This window comes from Aspergillus niger (assembly GCF_000002855.4).
Source record: "Aspergillus niger supercontig An08".
NCBI lineage: Eukaryota > Fungi > Ascomycota > Eurotiomycetes > Eurotiales > Aspergillaceae > Aspergillus > Aspergillus niger.
The window spans coordinates 1176560-1193515 of record NT_166524.1 but is presented as its reverse complement, the minus strand read 5'-3'; the positions used below and the strand labels follow the sequence as shown (position 1 = coordinate 1193515).

The window sequence follows — 16956 nt, the reverse complement described above, 5'->3', positions numbered from 1 at the left end:
CGTTTCTTTTTTTCATGATCACTTGGGCGATGATCATTGACGACGGAGTTGAAGCTAGCTGGCTGGTTGCGACTCAACTTGAGGCCTTGTCTACTGGAGGCCATGCATGATCTTGTTTCATTTTCTGCGAGGGTGTTGATTGAAGTGATGATGAAGGCGAAGGAGTTCCAGTATACAGATTCAAGGAGAGCGACCGGCTGGCCCCCCTCAAAAAGTGGCGGTGGGCGAGTCGGCCAGGTGGCCATCCGCCATACCCAACGCCAGGCGTCTTGATGCTCGGGCTGGCCCACCCGCCGCCGTTCCCGCGATCATTTGTTTCCCTCTTCCCCCTGCTTCCATCGTCCCCCTATCTTCCCTCCGATCTTCCCTTGTCCCTCGTCCCCTTTTCCTCTTTTTTATCTCCTGCCTGGACCCTCTCCCTACCTTACACATTTATTTGTTGAAGAGATATTGGGGCCTACTTTCGCCCCTCTACTTCTGGTCCGCACGTACACTAGACATGTCACACACCAAAGAAAAGAAATTCACAAAAGAGACAAAACACAAAATGCCCCCCATTTCGAGATGAATCGATATCTCCTGCGAAGGTGATGATGGACTTGTCTTCCTGTTATAGTGAACCCACCCCCCCTACCTGTTTGATACCCCCCACCTACATGCCCTCCCCTGTGTTTCCTATTCGTTCGGATTTCAACCTCTCGGTCGACCCTGTTGTGTCTGTTCTCCCCGTTCCCTTTCCCCCTCCTGCCCGTATTTCTCCCGCATTTTCTATCTTTATTCCGTGGCGCTCATCCTTGCCTGATGCCGAGTGATGGTGGTGAGCATGCGGCGGCAAATGGATGTGGCAGCCGTCACTTTTAGTAGTGACAAGACACCACCCGTGATGTACGTTGGAAATGGATAGTTCTGAATGAACCGAAATAGCTAGAAATCATACTATATGCCCCGAGGAATTGCTGCCATATTGTAGTACTATATATATATATATATATATATATATCGTTCATATCTCCAGTTCCTATTACAACACATAATGTCCTACAGTATAGTAGTACACAGTAAAAACAATGTAGTCAATTTAGGCAGCAGGTCCCTCGTAGACAGACCCAGATCAAGTCCACCCACCCTACCCCACGAACCACAAAATGGGGGGAAGGGCAGCACCATGGTTCGCAAACGTGAGGAGCGAGCGGATGTGATGGAGACTACCAACGAAATCCCCACAGGAGGAGAGAGACCGCGCGCGGAGGTCATGACCCAGTCAGTAAAACTTATCCGGCGGGATCATAATCCCCCCGAGCATTAGTATTAGCTTTGTCGCCTCGTGTCTGTGTAAGTGTCACGAGCCCCAGAGAGATGATGTACAGGGTTGCAGAAAAGGATGTAGTGGTTCCGGACGTGCAGATGCGGGGGAACATGCATGGATGCATAAAAGAACCAGCCAAGGACACTGGTGGCGAGCAGCCCTGCATTCGATTACTTTATTCATGATGGTGGATTCCGCGCGGAAAGACAAATTGAAAAAGTGGGTTGGAAGAGAAGGATTGATTCTATATGATATTGTGCTGCCTCAGGATATCTTCCTTGAAGATTCAAAAAAGCTATACAAATCTGATAAGAAGGAGAAGAGATAGGATCAAGTCATCGGGCTGATAACTAACTACGTTGGTTAACCATTTATTATCTGGCAGGGACAGTTGTCTAGGGCTTATCAGCGCGGTCTCGGACCGCCGGCCACTAGCCCGACACCGGAGGGCTTTTAGTTGGGGAGCTTATCGCGGGGAGGAGGATTCTCATTGGCAACGATGGAGTCACACACTCTCTCCGGGTTGTGGCAGTTGTTGTCATTGTCTCTTGTGGTGTGGATTCATTGTGGGATTGTGGACTAGACGGTGACAGAGTTAAAAGTGTAAGTGCGGGGGGGAATGATGATTGCTGCATCAGTTCAGTTGAGTTCAGGAACTGGAACTAAGCTGCTTTGCTGCTTTGCTGCTTCTCTCTCGTTCCTTCTTATTCCCCTCATTATCCTGCTCGTGTTCTCCCTCCCTCTCTCTCTCCTTTTTCCTGTTTTCTTCACTCTACTCCCATCCCTTGCTTTTGGGATTCGGATCTCTTTCTATTACGATATGTTTGTCCTAAATTAAAAGACTTCCTTCCCTGAGATAATTCTAGTGGATCACATTTACTCCTTTTCTCTGTTATAAAGAAACACACAGCTTCTTGACTGATTGATTGACTGCCCAACATGCGACAACCTTCCATGGATGCCAACGCCGATGAGGCGTTGGCTAGAATGGGTTACAAGAGTGAATTGCCTCGCAATTTGAGTATGATGAGTATTCTGGGCCTGTATGTTCCCATTCTCCAGCACGTTGTACCCAGTAGCGATGGCCATACTCATGAAATCACTGTATCCCACAGTTCCTTCGCCATCATGGCCGCCCCCTTCGGCCTCAGCACCACCCTCTACATCACCCTCACCGACGGCCAATCCGTCAGCGTCATCTGGGGCTGGGTCGTCGTCACCCTCATCTCCATCGCCATTGCCGCCTCGCTGGCCGAGATCTGCGCCGTCTACCCCACCGCCGGCGGAGTCTACTACTGGAGTGCCATGCTCTCCACGCGGAAATGGGCCCCCGCCATGTCCTTCATCGATGGCTGGCTCACCCTCGTTGGCAATTGGACCGTCACACTCAGTATCACCTTCTCCGGGGGTCAATTGATCCTCAGCGCCATTTCCCTCTGGAATGAGGACTTTGTCGCCAATACCTGGCAGACCATTCTCATGTTCTGGGCTGTGATTGGGGCCTGTGCCTTGGTGAATATCTTCTTCTCCAAGTGGCTGGATCTGATCAATAAGGTGTGCATTTATTGGACCGCTGGGAGTGTCGTGATTATTCTCGTTACGCTTTTGACGATGGCGGATGAGAGACGCGATGCCGAGTTTGTCTTTGCCCATTATGATGCTTCGCAGAGTGGGTGGTATGTTCCCCCCTTTTTTCTCTCTTCTTTTTCTTTCTCGATGGGGCTGATGACTTCTTAGGCCTGCTGGATGGGCGTTCTTTGTCGGACTGCTGCAGGCAGCATACACACTCACTGGCTACGGCATGGTGGCTGCCATGTGTGAGGAAGTGCAGAACCCGCATCGGGAAGTCCCCAAGGCCATTGTGCTATCAGTGGTGGCGGCCGGTATCACGGGTCTGGTCTACCTGATCCCCATCATGTTTGTTCTGCCCCCGGTGGAGACCCTTTTGGCTGTGGCCAGCGGCCAGCCCATCGGACTCATCTTCAAGACAGCCACCGGCTCCGCTGGCGGAGGCTTCGGGCTGCTGTTCCTGGTGCTGGGCATCCTGGTCTTTGCGGGGATTGGCGCATTGACGGCTGCCAGTCGATGCACGTATGCCTTTGCTCGTGACGGAGCTATCCCCGGCTTCCGGCTCTGGAGGCAAGTGAACCCGAAGTTAGATGTGCCCGTGTGGGCCATCATCCTCTCCACCGTAGTCGATTGCCTGCTAGGGCTGATCTACTTCGGGTCCTCGGCGGCCTTCAACTCGTTTACGGGCGTGGCCACCATCTGCTTGTCCATCTCGTATGGCCTTCCCATTTTCATTTGCGTGCTGCGCGGGCGTGAAGCCGTCAAGGAATCCAGCTTCTCACTGGGGCGATTCGGATACGCGATTAACATCGTATCCATCTGCTGGATTTGCCTGGCTGTGGTGCTCTTCTGCATGCCCACCTCGCTGCCGGTGGATGCGAGTAGCATGAATTATGCGAGTGTGGTGTTTGCCGGTTTCGCGGCGATCAGTATCGGGTGGTATGTGGTCTACGCGCGCAAGCATTTCACTGGTCCACCTGTCACGGACGAAGATATGCCCGGCGTGATGACGGGGAAACCAATCGATACGGAGAATACTTATGCGGCGCATGAGAAAGCGGGGAAGGAATGATGGCTATTAGCGATTTGTCTGTATATAACTAGGTTCGATGCTATAATGGATTTTACTATTATCTGTGTATTTTTACAGCAACTGTGAAAGATTGATTCAGATTGCTTTCGGGCAAGTAAGAAACATGAACATGACGGCGCGAGGTAGGGGTTGCATCTGGTAGATCGATAGATAGCCGATCAATCACAAGTTGGGCTGGCTGAGCAGCGCGAGGGACTAAACTCCGACAACCGCGGTTCAATCGCTCCAGCATCCATCAAGCAATCAAACACTACCACCACACCACCGATCTCTCAGCTCGCAGCCTCGCACTCCTTCACACCCAAACAATTCTTACGCGACCAACCAGCTCTACACGGGTGTCGAAACCTACCATATCCAATACCCATTATCTCTTCCCCCGTCCACCCTAAAATCAATTGCCACAAGTCCTGCGCGCGCACTCTCTCTCCCTAGGCCGAAATCCGGGGAAGCTCCAACTCCAACACCCTCTCTCATTTGCTCGCACCGATAAACAATACACCACAACACAGCTACTCTCCATCAATCTCCGAATATATACAGAGACAGCAAGACACTGATGCGGACCCATCATCGCGCGCACTTCCGTCCCCGTCTGCTCTCATGTTGCTGAACCCGTCCGACGCCTTGTTCCTCGCACCATGTCGGATTCAGTGGGTGCGTTTACCCCGGAAGGACTATACAATATGATGAAGAATGAGAGGAAGGAACAGAGTGTATTAGGGAGATAATGTGCTGATTGATATGGTTCAGATCGTGTCTTCGTCCATGCCCTTAACACGGTGAAACGCATTCCCCGCACGGGGACCGCTAGACCGCCGGCGTCGGAGAGATTGAAGCTCTATGGCTTGTATAAGCAGAGCATGGGTATTTCTCCCCTCCTTTCACTTTCTTCATTGGGGCATTGTCTGTGTTGGACATTGGATGATAATGTAATGGTCATGCTGACGAGTACTTAATTGGAACTTGTAGAAGGCGATGTCGAAGGCGTCATGGATCGACCGGTCGGGAATACTGCGGATGTGTTTATGGAGTGTGAGAAATGGTATATTTACCCTCCCACCTTTCTCTTCTATATGCTGTCAGTGTACTAATAATGTAGGGACGCATGGCACGCCCAACGAGGTCTCTCCCGCACAGAAGCCAAACGACGCTACATCTCCACCCTCATCGAAACCATGCATAACTACGCTTCCCAAACAGCCGAGGCAAGGGAACTCGTCGCCGAATTGGAATTCGTTTGGGATCAGATTAAATCCAACCCGTCTTCGTCGTCTATGTCCTCGTCCCAGGAACCGGGTAGTCCGGTGGCTTCTGCAGCGGTGTCGATGCGTGATCATGCGAGGTTACAGCCGCAGTCTAGTAATAGATTGACTCGTCCGGAGTATGAGCAGCTACTTGCCAATACGGCTAGAGGAAGAGGGAGTGAGAGACTACGGGTGTTAAGTCCGGTTAGTCAGGCGGAGTCAGGGTTTCGGCGACAGATGGAGGAGGAGCCAGCAGAAGAGGAGGAAGAAGAGGAAGAGGAGGAAGTGTACGCGGAAGCACAGGATAATCTATTCGAGAATGAAGAAGGAGAAGATGATGACGAAGAAGGACACATGGAGGAAGAAGAGTACAACAACAATCACGACCGTCACGAATCGCATGACTATCACCAACAAGGATACAACTTCCCCTCCCACCAGGAAGAATACGATCACGATCACCACCACCATGATACCCTAAGTCGAAGACGACCACCCCCACCCCCCGACGACTCCAAACGCTGGCGTCGCACAGTCGAGCAGGCCTTGACGACCATGACCGCGGAAATCGCCGCCGTGCGAGAACAACTGGAAGCGCGAGCGTTAGCTCATCGTCGACGAACGGGCCTGTGGGCCTGGCTGAAGTGGTTAGTTTGGGTCGCTGCACGGCAGATCATGGTTGATTTGGCGCTGCTGGGTATGCTTCTTATTTGGATGAGACTGCGAGGAGATCGCAGGTTGGAGGAGAAGTTGAAGGTGGGTTGGGCGGAGGTGAAGACGAGGTTGGTGTTGTTGATGGTGTTCAGGAGGGTTAGGAGGGTGGTGTCTAAATCTTCTTCTTCTGCTGATAAGACCTCGTCGTGAGGTTCTGATGCCCTTTTCCTTTTTACCGTCATTGGGTCCATGATTCCCTTTCTTTTGTCTTTTCTTGGTACATATACATATATACCTTTCCTTTCTTTCTTTTTTATTCTTACTTATTATACCTTCTCTTTCTTTTATTTTTTTTTTTTCATTTCTTTTGTTGTGTCAGGTCCATTTTTAGAGGCTGTCCACTTCTTTGCGGAGCTTGATATCTCATTGCAGTGGTTAGCTGTCTGCATATTTCTGCGGTGTTCTGGTTGTATACTTTTGTATTCTAGGTAGTTTCATACTTCAGTCCATAGATCTGGAGCCTGGATTATAGTGTATGCATCATCGTCATCATCTGATACCAATTGAATCTATATTTATAGTAACTCAAAAGCAATATTCTTACTTGAATCCAAGTGACTGACTCGCGGAACCAATGACATTCCTGATGCTAATATATACACAAACAGACGTCAACCAGAGAGACGGAAGAACAAAAGGAAAACACCGGAATACAAAAGACACGTTAAGTTAGTAGTTCAGTTAAGAAAAACACAATGATATATGCTCCCCTCAAGATTTCATTTTGTAATTTTAATATTGCCGACCAGGCCAGTCCGAGTAGAGCTGCTTGGGGCGCAAGTGCACGGGGACGACATTCTCGGGGGTTCCGGGGATTTCCTTCTTCAGGCCCTATACAACCGGATTAGTATTTCTCTGTGGTACGCCAACAAGGATCCGAAACAGGATATCTATTAAGAAGGTATCACGAACCAGCTTCTCGAAAACACAGCTGTTCAGCTTCATCTCCTGCGCACGGCACTCCCAGAGCTTGTGGTTGTTGTTCTCGAGGCACTCCCAGTGAGCGGTGAACGACTTCAGGCAGTGGGTGTTGATGTCCTTGATTCTGCAGGGATCCCCATTGTAATCAGTATCCATTTCTCCGGTGATTCTCATCACTCAATGGGCGAATTGAATATAGAGCATGGGGACAACATACACGCTAGCCGCACAGCGCGTCACCTTTCTACCCTCCTTCAGACAGTCCAGCTCTCCGCGCCCGTTCGACTCGTCCTTGCACTTCATGAAGTCGTCGTTGTAGGGCTTGCAGCGGTCTCCGATAAAGTACGCCGCGCTGTACAGCGGCGCCGACGTAGCACCGATCTCCTCCACCTTGGGGATGTGATCGGGCATGGGGGTCGTGTCGACCAGCACCTGCTGGTTAAACCTGAAGCAGTCATATTCCGTTAGAAACGAGTTGTTCTAATCCAATTGTGTTGCATGCATGTATGTATATGTGTCGTATTATATGTGGTGGTGTAGTAGTCAAGGGTAACCCGTGGAAGTGGTCGATTGGGGGGATTGGCAAGGTATCAACGTACTGGGGCTCTCTGGACGCCATGGTGACGGCTGGGCGTAGGACTCAATGGACCGGATCGGGGGTGGAAAAGTCGAGGAGAGGGGGATCGAATTGATGGAGATGGTTCGCCGGGTCCGAGTGGAAAGGTGAAGCTGCGAGTTTGGAAGGAGTGGTTTTTGCTTGTTGCTGATTGGTTGGGATGACTGGGTTAGGTAATCTGCTGATAGCCTGATATGTCAGGCAGAAGAGTTGAGGCATCAGCGTGTAGCTGGCTTCTTTGTTGCCTCAGGCATAAGGAGAGCTCCACACGTGACCGTAGCCGTGCGAAAAACAAAGCTTCCCGATGGGACTCACGCCAGCATTGCCCGGCTGTTGTTGATGCCGCGCACTGCGCTTCTAATTCTGCTGTTTGTCTGTGGGTATCCCATTTATCCCCTCATTGCTTCTTGTTGTGTGTTGTGGCCCTGTCGCACCATTGTATAGGCTTATTTATTACCATTGTTGACATTGAATAGGAATTCGGTATCTACCGACATAGGTTCAATTGGGTGTTATTGCGCCTTCGTTGCGGAGTGACCGACCTTATTCATTGCAATTGTTTCTTCCATTACTGTGTCATCCTCAATATCGCCCCTTATCTTTCTTCTCCGTTTAGAACTAAGCACAACTTGCAATGTCGCTTTTCGGTCAACCTGCGGCCCCGTCCACGGGCGGCGGCCTCTTTGGACAAGCCAACAACACCGCAAATAAGCCCAGTCCCTTCGGCGGAGGTGGTGGTCTCTTCGGAAACACCTCGACGACAAACACCACGCAGCAGAATACCACGGGCGGATTGTTCGGAGGCGCGACGCAGACTCAGCAACCGTCGGGAGGAGGTCTTTTCGGCGGCGCCACGAACACGCAGACTCAGCAGCCATCAGGCGGCCTGTTCGGCCAAACCGCGACCCAGCAGAAGCCAGCCGGTGGTGGTCTTTTCGGAGGATTGGGGCAGACGCAACAGCCCCAGCAGCAACAACAGCAGACTACTGGAGGGAGCTTGTTCGGACAGAAACCCCTTGGAGGAGGAGGAGGGTTGTTCGGTCAGCAACAGCAGTCGCAGACACCGCAGCAGCAAGGTGGTGGTCTGTTCGGAGGGTTGGGTCAGACGCAGCAGCCTCAACAACAGCAGCAACAACCGAGTCTGTTTGGAGGGTCTCTACTAGGAGGGCAGCAGCAGCAACAGCAACCGGCGCAGCAACAGCAGCAGCCCCAATTGGGCCAAACTCAGATGGGTCAGTCAACGGCACAGCTCGGTTCGAGTCTGTGGGAGCCGGGTCGTGCAGTTACCGGAGGTATGTTGAAGGTGGTTTATATGCTTTATGTTTACACGTACTAATGGTTGTAGTCCACCGCACCGTACCGATGCAGATTCAGATCGTGAAGGACAAGTGGGATGCATCCAGCCGTGCCTCTCCCTTCCGCGCGTACTTGTATAACAATGTCGGCGAAGAAATGGCACCATTCTACCAGCCGGGTCCGGAGGACGATGATACGAAATGGGAGGATGCGCTGCGGAAGCGGCCTGATTCGGGATATGTGCCTGTGCTCGTCAAGGGCTTCTTCGAGCTGGGCAAGCGCGCGCAGCGCCAGAAGGACTTCCTCACCATGATGCAGACGCGACTGCACGAGATCAACAACTGCCTGTCTGATCTACTGTCTCGGCACGATCTGAAGATTTCGGTCAAAATTGCCGACTGCCGCCGGAAACACCTCGTCCTCAGCAAGCGGTGTCTGGCGCTTGCGGCTAAGACGCAGGTGCTGCGGAATCGGGGCTACGCCATGGATGACGCGGAGGAGGAGCTGAAGAAAAAGCTCAGTCAGCTGGAGCGGTCGGTCTTTGACCCGTCACTGAACGGACGAGCGGAGGAGATCTGGGCGCGCATGCTGGCTATCCGGGAGCATTCTCGGCGTCTACAGCAGGAGATGGAGCGGGCCGGGCCCGGCGCGGCGGCGCAGGCGGACGACGAGCTGGACGAGCAGACGATGAAGACGGCCAAGAAGGTGAGTTGCTTACTTCCAGTCATGACCTCTACACATGCTAATGATGTCGTTAGATATTGGATGACTACCACACGCAAATCCAACACTTGCAGAAGGAACTCGAAGCAGTGAGAAAGGACTTTGAGGAGGCACAGAAGCTTCCCGGGGGTGCCGTGAACCACTGATGCTGATGCTGATGCTGTTGATGCTTGATTGCGATTCCATCATATCATGAATTGAGGGTCTGTCTGGTTGTTTGGCTTGTGCTGTTTGGAGCATGGAGTTTATAGGAGCTGGTATCCGCACGTCTTGCACACGAGACGTGGTTTAATAGAGCATAAAAAGTAACCGTGACAGCTGGTCATTTGAGTATCATTCATTTCTGCAACTCGAGATGTACAATATAATACATGATGCGATCCCTTCCTTCCTATCCTACCCTATACCCGTGTATGCATTGTATGTTGTAAAGTGGAAAAAAGTAGTCGGCACGCGATTACAAGAACTTCTTGACGAAATCGATGGCGAAGGGAGCTGTACGGTTTGTTAGTTCGTAGAACAGAACCCCGGGGAATGGGCAGAACTCACAGAGGTAAAGCAGGATACCACCGGAGACAGCCATGCGGATGGTCTGGCTAGCCTGGACCTCACCGGCCTAGATGGGAAGAAAAATAAAATGTCAGCACGATATGTTCTGTTTGGTGTCGACGATGACGATGAAGAGGGTTTGGGTGAAATACTCTGATCTCCTCCTTGGAGAGCTGTTCCTGGCCTAGTAACAATTAGCAAAATGCAATCTTTCTGAATAGAAAAGAAGAGGCTCACCTGGAGCGAACATTGTGATAGTAGTGTATGGGTAGAGGGTGAATGGACAAATAGATAGAGAGATGTATGATCAAGAATGATGAATCGGTTGAATAACTCTCTAGTTAATGAATGAACGGGTTCGATTCTGCCGCGCACAGACCACCGCGGAGGCGGAATCTGCTTGCTTTGGCTTGCTTGCTTCAACTTCTTGCGCGGTTGCTCGGTGCTACTACTTACTAAACCTTCCATTTCTTTTCGCTGTTTCTCTCTCTCTCATCTTTCTTTCTTCTTACTTTCATGTCGCTTAAAGGATAATACTCTTAAGGATTCAACGTGTACCAACAGATCTGGAATCCGGGCGAATAAGGTCCTCGAGAATCGATCTATCCCATCTACGCTTCACGAAACCTGGTCTAGCCGACCACTCCTCATCAGGGGAGAAAGTAACACACTACTCCAACCCAACCACAACTGCATTTCTCACAAAACACAACCATGTCCGAACCGCGCAGTCCTGAGCCCGAGCTCAAGCCCGCCGCTGAAGTGGACGAACAGCAGCAACAACAGGAAGCGCCCCCGACGCCCGGCGGCGACGCCGTTTCCGACGAAGAGCCCGCCAAGGAGGTAGAGGCGGAGGCAGAGCCAGAAGCCGAAGAACAACAACAAGAACAAGAAGAACAAGGAGAAGAAGAGGCCGCGCAAGATAATGGTGGCGATAATGATGACGATGACGACGAAGACAAGATCTCCGACGACGAATCGATTCTTTCGGAAGTCGACGAAGCCCAGTTCGAGGACTTCGATCCCGAGAATGTTGACATCGAGGACCGGCCGCAGCTGGCGATCGACGAGGATAACTTGAAGCTTATTGGACGGCATAAGCGGAAGCGTACGGAGGGTGGGGATGAAGAGCGCTCTAAGAGAAAGAGAGAGGGACGTCGCGAGAAGAAGAGTCGGAGGATGAGGGAGCTGGAGGATGGGGGTGCGAGTGATGAGGAGAAGGCTAGTCGGAGGAGGAAGAAGAAGGAGGCCGAGATTGCGGATGAGGAGTTGTTGGATCCGGCTACGAGTATGTTCTTTCTTCTCTCTTACTGGGGATGATATGTTTGATGCTAATTGCTATGTTTAGGACGGCGGAGAGCGCTTGATCGCGCAATGGACGAGGCGTTGAAGAAGCCGACCAAGAGACGGTTTAGGAAAGCTGATGGCATTGTATGTTTACTTCTATTGTTTCGCGGGTTGATGCGATGATGGCTGACTCCCACAGGACCTGGAACAAATGGCCGATGCTGAAATCGAAGATATGCGCAAGCGCATGACCCACGCTGCGCAGATGGACGCCATCAACCGTCGTGAGGGCAAGCCTGCCATGCATAAGCTGAAGATGCTCCCTGAGGTAGTCTCGCTGCTCAACCGCAACCAATACGTGAACAGTCTGGTCGACCCGGAAATCAACCTGCTGGAAGCGGTTAAGTTCTTCCTGGAGCCCTTGGACGATGGTTCCCTGCCGGCGTACAACATTCAGCGGGATCTGATGACTGCGCTGGGCAAGCTGCCGATCAACAAGGAGGCTCTGGTTGCCAGTGGCATCGGCAAGGTGATTGTGTTCTACACGCGGAGCAAGCGTCCGGAGCCGGGCATCAAGCGCATGGCGGAGCGTCTGCTGGCTGAATGGACGCGCCCGATCCTCCAGCGCAGCGACGATTACTCGAAGAGGGTATACCAGGAGGCTGCTTTTGACCCTACGTATGTTCATTCCTACTCAGACCCTACCACGTCGATTGTATCGCTAACCGGAACAGTAAACTGAGCGCGACACGCACTCAATCGGTACAGGCCACTGCTGCAGAGGCTCGTGCCCGTGAGCTACTGCCTCCTCGCCTGGCGAATCGCGCGCGCGCTGACATGACTCACACGAGCTATACGGTGGTGCCGCGACCGACGATGGTACAGGAGAGCAAGTTTGCGCGACCTCTGGGAGCGAGCGGCGAGGATCGTTTCCGCAAGATGCGGGCGCGGCAGATTGCGGCGAGCAAGGGATCCCGTCGATGAAGAATTTTCACTCCTTTAATTTTTCTTACTTTTTATTCTTCTGGCTGTACCTTTCTTTTTTCTATTTCCTTTTCCGATCTCATATGTATGTCAGGTTTTATCTCGTAGATTTTTCGGGGGCTGGCGCAGGGCGGAATGTGTATTATTGGATCATGCCATAGCGAATGGGAAGGCACTAGATAAACGGTCGGGCGTTCTCGCGCGAGACGCAGCTTACAAAGTAGCCAAATGCAGTAAAAACGGTTACAATTCGGCGAGGCTATCAAGGATCCCGGGCAAACGCCGGATGGTCCGAATCTCCGCCGCAGACCCCGACCGTCCAGATCGTACGTCACCCGGGCTTTGCACGTATTTCTAGCATCATTCTCCCACTCTTTTTCTTCCTTTCTTCAATTCTCTCTTCGCCCACCTCACACGTGTACTTAATACACTCTTAATTGCCTCCATTGCAATCAATTACATACAGATTCTTCACATAACACCATCACAATGAAGATCCTCACTAAAGAAGAAGAAGATGCTCACTACCGGTACTTCCGCCCTCCCCGCCACCCAATTTCCGAACAAAGTAACTAACCCAGCAACTTTCCAGCGAGGTCGTCAAGGGCGGCACCATCGGTGGTCTCATCGGTCTGGTCGGCGGCGCAGCAGGTGTCCTCGCCGCCACCAGGCGCTACCAGACAATTCGCAACCTCACTCTCCCCATGAAGTCCTTCCTCGTGACCTCCTCCGGTACCTTCGTGGGTATCATCAGCGCCGACCATGCCTCTCGCAGCTTCGAAGCCCAACGCAACGCCAGTCGCCAATGGTACGAGAACCGCGAGGAGCGTCTCCGTCAGGAAGAATTGTCGCACCTCTCCCCGATCGATCGCGCTCTGCAGTGGGCCCGTCGCGAGAAGTACAAGATCGTCGGTGCCACATGGGTGGCTAGTATGATCGGTAGTTTCGCCATGGTTAACCGGAACAAGCACCTCAGTGGCTCGCAGAAGATTGTCCAGGCGAGAGTTTACGCCCAGGGCTTGACCCTCGCTGTGTTGGTGGCCAGTGCGGCGTTTGAGATCCAGGATCAGAGGAAGGGTCGCGGCTTGCTGCAGGATAAGATGAAGGCCGAGAAGCAGGCTGCTGAGGAGAGGAAGAATTCTGAGCAGGAGCACACCGGTGATCTGTGGAAGGACATGGTTGCTGCCGAGGAGGATAGGTTGAGGAAGAGGAAGATGAGTCTGTCGGAGTCGGATTACTTGCACCCTCATAATAATGGGCAGGAGAAGAAGGTTGAGGAGGTGAAGGAAGAGAAGGAGGAAGAGCCTAAGAAGGAAGAGGCGACGGAGAAGAAGAAAGAGTAAAAAGGTTGTTATTGTTGGTTCTTGTTTATATATCTAGATGTGGTTGGGCTGGTCTTGATCACAGGTGTATTTGTTCTTTTTCACATCTGCTGTTACTTTTGCCAGTTTTCTTTGTCGGTTGGGTACACTCTTCACTCTGGATATAATGCGGCGGATTGGTTGCTAGACTTGGATGAAAAGTGATTATGACTGATTGCGAATGGTACATGTCACAACTTTGAGTCTATATTTGGAGTCTCGATCTTATCTACAACCCACATACGTTATGGAGCTATACGTCGATCAGTTAATCGAACTGGGGCTTTATGTACGGTCATAGTAGCTGCCAATATATTGTCATAGCTCTAAACTTACTGGATATTTTTGCTCACTGAGTGAAGCCTTACGTCGTTTCCCGATTCAGTATGCTAAGCTGATTAATCAACAACTATGTCACTATCATTGCATATCAGTTAATAGTTATTGAGCACATTACTACCGAAACGTCCCCTTCACTCGCCTTGAGGTTGGGGAGTGTTGACTGATCCATGCAAGATAGTGAGGACTCTTCCGACGAACATCCTGTCGCCTTCTGACTCCTGCACGTGCCCCGACTGCCTCTTGATCGGCTGTCATTGCATACTATCATCGTCCAAGTGGGGCGCCTGCAGATCTGGCATTGCTTGTTGCCTGCAGCCCAAACTCAACTATAGACTGACTCACTCGCCAGGCTGTCATGGCCCCCAGATCCCAGCATATCAAAGGTGACAGAATGTGGCATTGCCCGGAGATATCCTACTCCATGGTGGGGTCGAACTAACTTGTTAGTTAGCACAAGGCTTGGGAGGCTCGATGGCGGTCTCTTATATAAAGCTAGCAGCACAGCCTCGTGGTCATTCACTCACTGACCCTTTTCACTCTTCTTGACCACCACACTCACTTAGCTCGCTCTTACTGACTATAAAGCTCTCCCCAAATACAGACATCACTCCTCACATCAACTTTTCTTGCCAAGGAAAATGAGGTGCATGAACCAAAGCACGTTTCTCCAAAACTATGTCTATGCCCTTGAGCATGACTTCTGCTCTCCCACTGGGGAGCCTGCCACCTGGGCGATTGGATATCCCAAGTACTGGGGTCAGGAAGCAGCGAAGATCCAACTAGAGGGGCAGGCAAATGCGCTTGCTCTTAGCCCTGATAGCAAGATTATTGCCGTGGGGATTGACACCGAGATCCATATCTTTGATGCGGATACGCGGAAACGTATTGAGGTGTTGAGAGGACACACGGGCACCGTGGAGAAGGTGAAGTTCGCTCCAGAAATTATCAATACCGTGGATTCAGAAGACACCCGGTACATCCTGGTGTCGACAGGCGAGGAACTTGAAGAGAGTGATGGAGATAGTGACCGCCATGAGGGATGTGATTTCGGGATCATCATCCTATGGGAGCTGGACGAGCGCGGGAGACTCCGACAAAAGAAAGAGAAGCCAGTTGACATTGACACCCTCACAAGCAGAACTCTCCAACCCCTTATGTCAGACCTAGTGTCCAACCACGGCTGGAAAAGTGATGAAAAAGCCATGGGGGCCCTAGACCAAGCCATGAAAAAAGCCCTCCGAAAAGCCCTCCATCTACACGAACAAGAAAGCAAACACTATCTTCGAGGCGAACTAGCCTCCTTCGGTAGTCCCACATTCAGTTCAGACGGCAAGACATTGATCTATCTCAGCCAAAACGAAACAACCCAGCACGGACCTCGTGACCCTGCTCTCCTCCCATGCCTCAACCTCTGGGACATGCAGACCCGGTCCCTCCGACACCGACTGCTCGGCCACACAGACGCCATAATGTGGGCTGGGATGAGTCCAGACAATTCTCTAGTCGCGTCCATCGCATGGGATGGCAGGGCACGAGTCTGGGACGCCAACTCCGGAGCCTGCATCCATGTACTGGTTTCTGTGGACGGCCAGCTCTGGAGCGGTGCCTTCTCTCCCGATAGCAAGTACCTCGCTGTGAGCCAGGGAAGCCCCAGGACATATATCCATGTCTACGACCTTCGAACAGGACAGTCCGTCTCTCGCTTCGACGGATTTCGCCGTTGGGCACGCACCTTGGCTTGGAGCCCTGACGGGACCGTGCTTGCAGGCGGAGGAGACGGCGGCACAGTGCGTCTTTGGGATCCGTTGAACGGTGAAGAGCGGATGCGATGGCGTCTGGCTTTTGAGGATTCCCTGATGCGGAGCTTTGCCGGGATTCAAAGCGTACAGTTCGTGGATAAGGGGAAGAAGCTGGTGTTTCGGACCCAGGAAGGTACGGTGGAGACGTATGATATCGAAAGCAATCTCAAGCAGCAGTTTACAAGACGTGCGGAGGACAGGATTGATAGGAGCCCTATGGCGAAAATGGCTGTGTCAAGTGATGCTCGGCTGCTGGTCGTTCCGGACGCAGATGGGGGTTTGAGACTATGGGGTCTTTAGATGGGGTGTTCCGGATGGGACAACGTGGGAGGATATTCTCTCGAAATACTTAGGCGAAGATGTTGTAGTTGGTCAGATGTAGTAACTAATAGCATTGCCACATAGTCTTCTATTTCGAAGGCCTTGGCTATTTTATGATAGATATAATGACAGCTTCTGTACTAGAGAATAACCCGTGTTTCCAGCCAAGTCCTAAGGAGCACTGCTTAGCACCAGATGGCCGCATCTGAACGGCAGCTGTCAGTATTTTGTCCTTTCCTTCAAATAGCATAAAAAAAACAGGCACCTGTTCGGTCGAAGCTGTTGCCTACAGCCTTCTGGGTGTTTTGATAAAACTGTCCAATCCAGAGCGGGAGAATATAAGCTAATGATGCAGTGTAATGAAGCACAGCGCGCCCCGTGCGATGTGCACAGACAAAGTGTGTTGCTACTTTCCAGTGTACAAACAGGGTCTATTCAATCTCACGAACTTATCTATGTTCCCGTCCGGGCGAAACTGCAGCCTCTAAGACATCGCGAAGCGCCTTGCTGTTATGGAATGCGGCTCTTAGAGCACTCCAATGAGAATAAAGCAACCATGCTCTAAAAAGTTCACACGAAGACCCTATGATTCCGAAGAAGCTAAGAGTTAGTTCCTTGTCCGTTACATTGCCTTCATATACCTCTGATAGCCTATTTCCTTTTTCAACGTATTCCGATAACCACATACCCGTTCAAATGCCTCAAACTTCTGCTCTGCACGTTGCCATCTTTCAGAACCACGACGGTGTATATAAACACTGGGGCCTATTCCTCGACGGACCAACAAAGCTTGAAAAGGCCGTCTTTCAGATTATGGGATCATCTACC

At 51.5% G+C, this 16956-nt stretch overlaps 9 protein-coding genes across 9 annotated transcripts; 7 read left to right on the top strand and 2 right to left on the bottom strand.

Annotated features, from left to right (window-relative positions):
• Positions 1-207: 207 nt before the first annotated feature.
• An08g04950 (hypothetical protein) lies at positions 208-1167 on the bottom strand (the record flags this gene model as incomplete). Its single annotated transcript, XM_059749031.1, has 3 exons — positions 208-406; positions 657-906; positions 1107-1167. The coding sequence occupies 3 exons, from the start codon at positions 1165-1167 to the stop codon at positions 208-210; spliced, it is 510 nt and encodes a 169-aa protein (XP_059604010.1).
• A 31-nt stretch (positions 1168-1198) lies between these two features.
• An08g04940 (hypothetical protein) lies at positions 1199-1972 on the top strand (the record flags this gene model as incomplete). Its single annotated transcript, XM_059749030.1, has 3 exons — positions 1199-1260; positions 1338-1453; positions 1755-1972. 3 exons carry the CDS (start codon positions 1199-1201, stop codon positions 1970-1972), a joined length of 396 nt encoding a protein of 131 aa, XP_059604009.1.
• A 273-nt stretch (positions 1973-2245) lies between these two features.
• On the top strand, positions 2246-3947 carry An08g04930 (uncharacterized protein; the record flags this gene model as incomplete). The annotated part of the gene is made up of 3 exons (XM_001392574.3): positions 2246-2349; positions 2422-2982; positions 3044-3947. The coding sequence occupies 3 exons, from the start codon at positions 2246-2248 to the stop codon at positions 3945-3947; spliced, it is 1569 nt and encodes a 522-aa protein (XP_001392611.1).
• A 662-nt stretch (positions 3948-4609) lies between these two features.
• An08g04920 (uncharacterized protein) lies at positions 4610-6381 on the top strand (the record flags this gene model as incomplete). Its single annotated transcript, XM_001392573.3, has 5 exons — positions 4610-4625; positions 4722-4835; positions 4941-5013; positions 5071-5971; positions 6358-6381. The coding sequence occupies 5 exons, from the start codon at positions 4610-4612 to the stop codon at positions 6379-6381; spliced, it is 1128 nt and encodes a 375-aa protein (XP_001392610.3).
• A 280-nt stretch (positions 6382-6661) lies between these two features.
• Positions 6662-7469, bottom strand: An08g04910 (uncharacterized protein; the record flags this gene model as incomplete). Its single annotated transcript, XM_001392572.3, has 4 exons — positions 6662-6760; positions 6842-6974; positions 7068-7295; positions 7450-7469. 4 exons carry the CDS (start codon positions 7467-7469, stop codon positions 6662-6664), a joined length of 480 nt encoding a protein of 159 aa, XP_001392609.1.
• A 631-nt stretch (positions 7470-8100) lies between these two features.
• Positions 8101-9631, top strand: An08g04900 (uncharacterized protein; the record flags this gene model as incomplete). The annotated part of the gene is made up of 3 exons (XM_001392571.3): positions 8101-8758; positions 8812-9467; positions 9521-9631. The coding sequence occupies 3 exons, from the start codon at positions 8101-8103 to the stop codon at positions 9629-9631; spliced, it is 1425 nt and encodes a 474-aa protein (XP_001392608.1).
• Positions 9632-10748: 1117 nt separating this feature from the next.
• Positions 10749-12305, top strand: An08g04890 (uncharacterized protein; the record flags this gene model as incomplete). Its single annotated transcript, XM_001392570.3, has 4 exons — positions 10749-11322; positions 11383-11465; positions 11521-11999; positions 12056-12305. The coding sequence occupies 4 exons, from the start codon at positions 10749-10751 to the stop codon at positions 12303-12305; spliced, it is 1386 nt and encodes a 461-aa protein (XP_001392607.1).
• Positions 12306-12794: 489 nt separating this feature from the next.
• Positions 12795-13648, top strand: An08g04880 (uncharacterized protein; the record flags this gene model as incomplete). Its single annotated transcript, XM_001392569.3, has 2 exons — positions 12795-12835; positions 12898-13648. 2 exons carry the CDS (start codon positions 12795-12797, stop codon positions 13646-13648), a joined length of 792 nt encoding a protein of 263 aa, XP_001392606.1.
• A 998-nt stretch (positions 13649-14646) lies between these two features.
• On the top strand, positions 14647-16107 carry An08g04870 (uncharacterized protein; the record flags this gene model as incomplete). Its single annotated transcript, XM_001392568.3, has 1 exon — positions 14647-16107. The coding sequence occupies one exon, from the start codon at positions 14647-14649 to the stop codon at positions 16105-16107; it is 1461 nt and encodes a 486-aa protein (XP_001392605.1).
• Positions 16108-16956: the final 849 nt, after the last annotated feature.